Source organism: Sardina pilchardus, chromosome 2, assembly GCF_963854185.1.
Source record: "Sardina pilchardus chromosome 2, fSarPil1.1, whole genome shotgun sequence".
NCBI lineage: Eukaryota > Metazoa > Chordata > Actinopteri > Clupeiformes > Clupeidae > Sardina > Sardina pilchardus.
Window position 1 is genome coordinate 46,645,943 of NC_084995.1, and position 10,000 is coordinate 46,655,942.

At 40.7% G+C, this 10,000-nt stretch overlaps 1 protein-coding gene across 3 annotated transcripts in view; it reads right to left on the minus strand.

Moving 5' to 3' along the window:
- The window catches only part of efr3a (EFR3 homolog A (S. cerevisiae)), a 72,903-nt gene that overhangs the window by 33,255 nt on the left and 29,648 nt on the right, over positions 1-10,000 (minus strand). For all 3 annotated transcript variants that reach the window (XM_062530830.1, XM_062530831.1, XM_062530832.1), the window contains 5 exons: positions 7,119-7,269; positions 5,201-5,322; positions 3,754-3,903; positions 3,113-3,220; positions 1-28 (listed from right to left, as the gene is read on the minus strand). The exon at positions 1-28 is cut by the window's left edge and continues 51 nt beyond it. In XM_062530830.1, coding sequence (XP_062386814.1) covers positions 1-28; positions 3,113-3,220; positions 3,754-3,903; positions 5,201-5,322; positions 7,119-7,269 — 559 coding nt within the window. The remainder of the gene's footprint in view (positions 29-3,112; positions 3,221-3,753; positions 3,904-5,200; positions 5,323-7,118; positions 7,270-10,000) is intronic.

Sequence of the window (10,000 nt, forward strand, 5' to 3'; positions counted from 1 at the left end):
ATCCCACAACCGATGATTATCCAGATGCCTGGGAGAGGAACACACACAACATTACATTCCAGATGCCTGGGAGAGGAACACACACACACACACACACACACACACACAGAGACATGCATAAAAACACACACAAACATGTGACTCAGATTAGTTCAGACTAATTTATTCAGACTAAGGGTATGTTCAGACTAAGGAATGTTCAGACTAAGGGTACATTTATTCAGACTAAGGGTACGTTCAGACTAAGGGTATGTTCAGACTAAGGGTATGTTCAGACTAAGGGTATGTTCAGACTAATGGTACGTTCAGACTAAGCATCTTTTTCTCAGCTGCCGGCGTCTGCCTAACATTATAATCCTGTGGAGTAGACTGTGTTTTCAAAACAGTTGGCGGCTTCTTTAAAATGTGACTGCAACCGTCTTTTTCTGCAGCTCAGAAGTTGAGAAATATTCAACTACTAGCGTAAAAACGCCATACCTCACGCTGTCTTTTTTACAACTGACCAATCACAAGCGGATTACTGAGACCTGTGGTTTCCCATGACAACAAGTAAAAATGGAGAAGGTGGCAGAACATCGGTTGAGAGGCTCGTTGCAGGTGTCTGAGCACATATACAGTATATCTATAATAGGGAAATGTTTTAGGTGTCTGAATGTTTAGTAGTCACTTTTTTTCACAAAAAAATAAATAAATAAATAAATACTTCCGGCTGCCTTTTGGAACAAGAACGCTGGCAGATTTTTCTCAAACTGAAAAAGCAGTCTGGATAACTTCTTTTGTCAGAAAAAGACGCTTTCAACTATAAGTTAGTACTAACTTGGTAGTAAACCAGACCCTGGAATCTTGATAATGAAAATAGCCTAACTTGAGGGGCGGCACCAAGCATGCATTTGAAAATCGCACTGCACGCAATTGGATAACCCTACGACCAATGTTACTCTGACTGATTCTGGACTTCGACGCAATTGGATTAACCCTACGAACAAAATAGAAAGTTTTAGTGCTGTCGTTATCAGTTTAGCTCACCCACTCCTTTTTTGGTTACCACAGATTCCTGAGGTAAAAGTAACATGCATCATTGCTCATTGCCAGAGTATCTTGCAGACACAATTAAAATTGTGCTCTCGTGAGAACTCTGGATTTCCAGGGTGTTAGTACGACATTCCAAACGGAACCTGCATGGCATTGTGGGTAATGCAGTTGAATTACAAAAGGGGGGCTATATAATGGGATATTGAATATATTGCTTGACATTCGATATCCGTTCGAATTTGATTTTTCTCAAAAGTGACAGCCCTAGTATACATACAGTATGTACTATATGTGGTTACTATGACACTGTCACTAAGGCACTGTTAAATGATATATGTGGTTACTATGACACTGTTAAATGATGTATGTGATTACTATGACAATATTTAATGTTGTATGTGGTTACTATGACACTGTTACTATGGCACTGTTAAATGATGTATGTGATTACTATGACAATATTTAATGCTGTATGTGGTTACTATGACACTGTTACTATGGCACTGTTAAATGATGTATGTGATTACTATGACAATATTTAATGTTGTATGTGGTTACTATGACACTGTTATTATGACACTGTTTAATGAAGTATGTGGTTACTATGACACTGTTATTATGACAGTGTTTAATGATGTATGTGGTTACTATGACACTGTTATCATGACACTGTTTAATGATGTATGTGGTTACTATGACACTTATCATGACACTGTTTAATGATGTATGTGGTTACTATGACAATGTTTAATGATGTATGTGGTTACTATGACACTGTTATTATGACACTGTTTAATGATGTATGTGGTTACTATGACACTGTTATCATGACACTGTTTAATGATGTATGTGGTTACTATGACACTGTTATTATGACACTGTTTAATGATGTATGTGGTTACTATAACCCTTTGGGTGCCAGGTTTTTAAAAAGACAACATTGAATTTTTACATACAATTTTCAAAAGGTCATGGCTTCAAAGTGGCCAGAGATAAAGTTATACTGTAAATGTAAGAATCATTGAGTATGAACTAAAGTTAATGAAGGGGGTAAATTTACTCATCTAATTTAAATGACGTCACTGGATGACACATAAAATGATGCATAAAATGATGCATTATGCATTGTACATAAAATGAATCAGTCATGTTGCTTGATCTATCGCCTGTTTTAATCAGTCATGTTGATCTATCGCCTGTTTTAATCAGTCATGTTGATCTATTGCCTGTTTTAATCAGTCATGTTGATCTATCGCCTGTTTTAATCAGTCATGTTGCTTTTCATCTGATCTATCGCCTGTTTTAATCAGTCATGTTGCTTTTCATCTGATCTATCGCCTGTTTTAATCAGTCATGTTGCTTAATCTATCGCCTGTTTTAATCAGTCATGTTGCTTTTCATCTGATCTATCGCCTGTTTTAATCAGTCATGTTGCTTAATCTATCGCCTGTTTTAATCAGTCATGTTGCTTTTCATCTGATCTATCGCCTGTTTTAATCAGTCATGTTGCTTAATCTATCGCCTGTTTTAATCAGTCATGTTGCTTAATCTATCGCCTGTTTTAATCAGTCATGTTGCTTGATCCGTTTTCATGCTGCTTGTCACAATCATGCGACTTTGGCGGACAAAGGGTTAATGATGTATGTGGTTACTAAGACACTGTTCCTATGACACTGTTTAATGATGTATGTGGTTACTAAGACACTGTTCCTATGACACTGTTTAATGATGTATGTGGTTACTAAGACACTGTTCCTAAGACATTGTTTAATGATGTGGTTACTAAGACACTGTTCCTATGACACTGTTTAATGATGGATGTGGTTACTAAGACACTATTCCTATGACACTGTTTAATGATGTATGTGGTTACTAAGACACTGTTCCTAAGACATTGTTTAATGATGTGGTTACTAAGACACTGTTCCTATGACACTGTTTAATGATGGATGTGGTTACTAAGACACTATTCCTATGACACTGTTTAATGATGGATGTGGTTACTAAGACACTATTCCTATGACACTGTTTCATGATGTATGTGGTTACTATGATGTAAATGGTTACTATGGAAACTTACACCAGCACGGGGCGCACGGCATTGTTCATGTTGCCATAGGCGGCTCGACCCAGCAGCTCCCGGAAACAGCTCTCGGCCAGGGACGCCGGATTCTCCTCACCTGACCCCCTGCACACACACACACACACATTACATATACACAAACACACACACACACACATTACATATACACACACCGCATCACACGCACACACACACACGCACTCCACATTACATGAACACACACTGCATTACACACACACACACACACACACACACACACACACACACACACACACACACACACACACACTACATATACACACACCGCATTACACACACACACCAAATCACATACACACTAGGGTTGAAACGATTACTCGAGTAACTTGAATATTTTGTTCACAAAATATAGTAGGTAGTACTTACTTACAAAATGTGTCTGAGGCAAATTCTCTGATGATTGTATGAGCTTGTGTGTGTGTGTGTGTGTGTGTGTGTGTGTGTACCTCTCGGTGTCGTCCGTATCCTGCATGTTGAACAGTAGAGATGGGATCAGCTTGTCCATGTGTGTGTGTGTGTGTGTGTGTGTGTGTGTGTGTGTGTGTGTGTGTGTGTGTGTATGTGTGTGTGTATGTGTGTGTGTGTGTGTGTGTGTGTACCTCTCGGTGTCGTCCGTATCCTGCATGTTGAACAGTAGAGATGGGATCAGCTTGTCCATGTGTTGAGGCTCCCAGATGATGGCCTGAAGTTCATCATTCACCGTCTTACGTACCACCCCCTGCAACCCCCTAATACCAGCCACACGGATCCTACACACACACACACACACACACACACACACACACACACACACACACACACACACACACACACACACACACACACACACACACACACACACACACACACAATAGGGTTAGTGCGATAGGGATATGTGATTTAGGGTTAGAGTTATGGGGCAAACCTAGACATTTTATTAAATAGCATGTCAATAGCCTATCTGGGAAAACCATTTTATTACATAGCAATCAATAGCCTATCTGGGAAAACCATTTAATTAAATAGCATGTCAATAGCCTATCTGGGAAAACCATTTTATTACATAGCAATCAATAGCCTATCTGGGAAAACCATTTAATTAAATAGCTACCTGGGAAAACCATTTTATTACATAGCAATCAATAGCCTATCTGGGAAAACCATTTTATTACATAGCATGTCAATAGCCTATCTGGGAAAACCATTTTATTACATAGGAATCAATAGCCTATCTGGGAAAACCATTTAATTAAATAGCATGTCAATAGCCTATCTGGGAAAACCATTTTATTACATAGCAATCAATAGCCTATCTGGGAAAACCATTTATTTAAATAGCTACCTGGGAAAACCATTTTATTACATAGCAATCAATAGCCTATCTGGGAAAACCATTTTATTACATAGCAATCAATAGCCTATCTGGGAAAACCATTTAATTAAATAGCATGTCAATAGCCTATCTGGGAAAACCATTTTATTACATAGCAATCAATAGCCTATCTGGGAAAACCATTTATTTAAATAGCTACCTGGGAAAACCATTTTATTACATAGCAATCAATAGCCTATCTGGGAAAACCATTTTATTACATAGCAATCAATAGCCTATCTGGGAAAACCATTTTATTACATAGCATGTCAATAGCCTATCTGGGAAAACCATTTAATTAAATAGCTATCTGGGAAAACAATTTTATTAAATAGCATGTCAATAGTATAGGATTATGATATATGTCTGCATTATATTATATCATGATATAAAAAGAAGAAATACTGAATTTCTGATATCCCTGACAGCCAGTGTTGGGCAAGTTTCTTTTAAAAAGTAATTAGTTACTGTTCCTAGTTACTTATTCTAAATTAATTAATACGTATCGGAAATCATTCTGAACGTTAACAATGCTAGTGCATCGGAAGGCAAACCCCTGGATCGGTTTAAATATACTATGAATCGACCTGGTGCGTATCATACACACAAACACACACACATACCTGGTGCGTGTCATACACACAAACACACACACATACCTGGTGCGTGTCATACACACAAACACACACACATACCTGGTGCGTGTCTCGGCGTCCTCTTGTGTGGAATGGCACATAGCGCTGAACTGCGACACAAAGAAGTCGTACCGCCGGTGGTAGCTAGGGGTGTCCTCCTCAATGTTGGCGAACTTTACAAACTACACACACACACACACACACACAGGAGTGATCAGCCAACACCTTTTTACACACACACACACACACACACACACACACACACACACACACACACACACACACACACACACACACACACACACACACACACACACACACACACACACTTCCCCAACTCTTTTAAAGTGAGTGCTCTTAAATACCTGCTCTTACAAGTGATCTGTAGTAAATAGCTACTCTTATAAGTGTTCTGTAGTAAATAGCTACTCTTTTAAGTGTTCTAGCAAATACCTACTCTTTTAGGTGCTCTAGTAAATAGCTACTCTTTTAGGTGTTCTAATAAATAGCTACTCTTTTAGGTGTTCTAGTAAATAGCTACTCTTTTAGGTGTTCTGTAGTAAATACCTACTCTTTTAAGTGCTCTAGTAAATAGCTACTCTTTTAGGTGTTCTAGTAAATAGCTACTCTTTTAGGTGTTCTAATAAATAGCTACTTTTTTAGGTGATCTAGTAAATAGCTACTCTTTTAAGTGTTCTAGCAAATACCTACTCTTTTAGGTGTTCTAATAAATAGCTACTCTTTTAGGTGCTCTAGTAAATAGCTACTCTTTTAGGTGTTCTAGTAAATAGCTACTCTTTTAGGTGTTCTAGTAAATAGCTACTCTTTTAGGTGTTCTAATAAATAGCTACTCTTTTAGGTGTTCTAGTAAATAGCTACTCGTTTAGGTGCTCTAGTAAATACCTACTCTTTTAGGTGTTCTAGTAAATAGCTACTCGTTTAGGTGTTCTAGTAAATAGCTACTCGTTTAGGTGTTCTAGTAAATAGCTACTCTTTTAGGTGCTCTAGTAAATAGCTACTCGTTTAGGTGCTCTAGTAAATAGCTACTCGTTTAGGTGCTCTAGTAAATACCTACTCGTTTAGGTGCTCTAGTAAATAGCTACTCTTTTAGGTGTTCTAGTAAATACCTACTCTTTTAGGTGTTCTAGTAAATACCTACTCTTTTAGGTGCTCTAGTAAATACCTACTCTTTTAGGTGCTCTAGTAAATAGCTACTCTTTTAGGTGCTCTAGTAAATAGCTACTCTTTTAGGTGCTCTAGTAAATAGCTACTCTTTTAAGTGCTCTAGTAAATAGCTACTCTTTTAAGTGCTCTAGTAAATAGCTACTCTTTTAGGTGCTCTAGTCATGGGCGGTGCCAGGGGGGAGCAAGGGGGTGCTACAGCTCCCCCTGGATTGTCCATAGCACCCCCGTAGCACTCCCAGGAAAATAATGGTTTATATCATTCCAGCCAACAATAAATGCTAACAAATACAATACACAGCTGACTCGCTGCCAGTGACAAGCTAACATAAACTGCCTGCCAAACAAGCACGAAAAAACTGCAGAGAGCTAGGATAGTTAGCGAGCACTACCGAAGTGCACTCAGCTCAAGCTGCACGACACACTACACAAACGTGAAATTAAAGTAAGTATTCCCATTCGACCAGCTCAGGCGAGCAGTTTTTCAGGGCTTTGTGCAGGGCTTTTTTGGCTTGAGGAAGTGCAAACTGTTTGTTTTGTTTTGTTTCTGTGACTCAAGTGTTTTTTTTTTTTTTTTTTTCTGGCGATATGTCGACGCCTAAATATGACGTCGACGATATTTTGAAGTCGGTTAGTCGACGTCATCGACTCCTCGCTACAGGCCTAGTAAGGGGAATGTGGAACACACACAAGCGCGCACGAGTGCATGCGCAGAAGCACACACACGCAGACACACACACACACACACAAGCGCAGAAGCACACACTCTCTCTCTCTCTCTCTCTCTCTCTCTCACCGAGTTGGTGCCCAGCACCTGCAGGTCTGGCTCTTGGGACTCCAGCAGCTTGGCCACCATGTGCAGGAAACTCTCCACGAACGGCTTAATGCTCTGGGAGTGGCACGCCATCAGCAGCTGATCCAGAGCCTCCATCGCAATCACCACGTACCTGCACACACACACACACACACACACACACACACACACACACACACACGGCTTAATGCTCTGGGAGTGGCACGCCATCAGCAGCTGATCCAGGGCCTCCATAGCAATCACCACGTACCTGCACACACACACACACACACACACACACACACACACACACACACACACACACACGGCTTAATGCTCTGGGAGTGGCACGCCATCAGCAGCTGATCCAGAGCCTCCATAGCAATCACCACGTACCTGCACACACACACACACACACACACACACACACACACACACACACACACACACACACACACACACACACACACAGCTTAATGCTCTGGGAGTGGCACGCCATCAGCAGCTGATCCAGAGCCTCCATAGCAATCACCACGTACCTGCACACACACACACACACACACACACACACACACACACACACACACACACACACACACACAGCTTAATGCTCTGGGAGTGGCACGCCATCAGCAGCTGATCCAGAGCCTCCATAGCAATCACCACGTACCTGCACACACACACACACACACACACACACACGCGCACGCACACACACACACACACACACAGCTTAATGCTCTGGGAGTGGCACGCCATCAGCAGCTGATCTAGCGCCTCCATAGCAATCACCACGTACCTGCACACACACACACACACACACACACACACACACACACACACACACACACACACACACACACACACGGCTTAATGCTCTGGGAGTGGCACGCCATCAGCAGCTGATCCAGAGCCTCCATCGCAATCACCACGTACCTGCACACACACACACACACACACACACACACACACACACACACACACACACACACACAGCTTAATGCTCTGGGAGTGGCACGCCATCAGCAGCTGATCCAGAGCTTCCATAGCAATCACCACGTACCTGCACACACACACACACACACACACACACACACACACACACACACACACACACACACAGCTTAATGCTCTGGGAGTGGCACGCCATCAGCAGCTGATCCAGAGCTTCCATAGCAATCACCACGTACCTGCACACACACACACACACACACACACACACACACACACACACACACACACGCGCGCGCACACACACAAACACACACACACAAACACACACACATAGACACACGCACACGCACACGCACACGCACACACACACACACACCTGCACACACACAGTTGTGAGTTCATGCGTGACTTGACATTTTATTAAACAACATGAATAGCCTACCTTGGGACACCAGAGGATTCAAATTATTTGCATTGAGTTCAATGAGCATCAAACAGGCTAATAGGCTAACTGAAGAAAACTGAACAAAACACCATGCCTATCTCTAGGTATGGTGAAGGGTGTGTGATGATGTGGGTCAATTTTAGTTCTAAAGACCAAGGGAACTTTATCAGGATGCATATCCTGGATCCATGAAATACGTGGCCTTTAAAAATACAAAAACGCCTGCCCCTATGTTAACCCTATGTGTTAAATTCCCATAGGGTTACATAGGGGTGCCAATATTTTTGACCTCAGTATTTTGGGAAGAACATTTATTTATTTATGATACATTATTCATTCACAAAGAAAATTGGTGTCCTTAAAGGTTGGATTTTTCCTAATTGTATTACTTAAGCCATTAAAATCAATTTCCAAAAGATGATTTGATATTCCTCTTTTTAGTCAACTTTAGCATGGGTGCCAACAATTTCAACCATGACTGTAAACTATTATTTTCCACTATTCTGACTAGCCTTTAAGAAAATTGTCATCTTATACGGACTTGTTGCCTCAACCTAATCAAATCTATATTTTTCGCGGAAGCCTGGACGTTACCCATTCATATATCATCTGGCTGCATAGCTACAGTGATTACTTTGTTAAAGTTTAGGGGTTTTGTTTTAAAACCGCTAAAACGAAGGTGGTGATGACAAAGTTTACAAGTAGCAAAACCCGTCTGGCTGCGTTAATAAACGTCTTTTCACAAAATAGCTGCTGGGTCCGTGACATCGGACTTAACAACCGAATACGAAGTTAATGGCTACCCCATCAGCCAATCAGAGAAAAGAATTCCATTGTTGAGGGAGATAATTGTATTATGATATCCTGATATAAAAACTGAATTTCTGATATTCATGGCAGCACACTTTATAGCCTACTTTAACTAACTCTACCTTTTTAACTCAGTTGGTTTAGTTGAAGCCTGGAAATATTGTAAAAAAAAGTAACATAGTTGTTTAGCTTATCATAGTCTACTGGTTGGACTGTTCAATTTCCCCACGTGTGATTAAGTTTCAAGGTAATACTTTTTGTCCTTAGGACAGGTCCTGTTGAGTCACGGAAAACATTGGTACTATCATTCAACTTCAACGCAAGAGTTTTAAACAAATGTGTGCAGCATGCTAATGATGCTAACCAGATTAAATAATAATTTAGCTCGTCGCTTTCTATGCGTTCTTGCTTTCATGATTGTGAATGTTTCATTTGAATTTAAGGTGCATGTCGAGGGGCACATGTGTGTGTTTACATGTGTGTGTGTGTGTGTGTGTGTGTGTGTGTGTGTGTTTGTGTGTGTGTGTTACCCGTAGCTTTCTATGCGTTCTTGCTTTCATGATTGTGAACGTTTCATTTGAATTTAAGGTGCATGTCGAGGGGCACATGTGTGTGTTTACATGTGTGTGTGTTTAAATGTGTGTGTTTACGTGTGTGTGTGTGTGTGTGTGTGTGT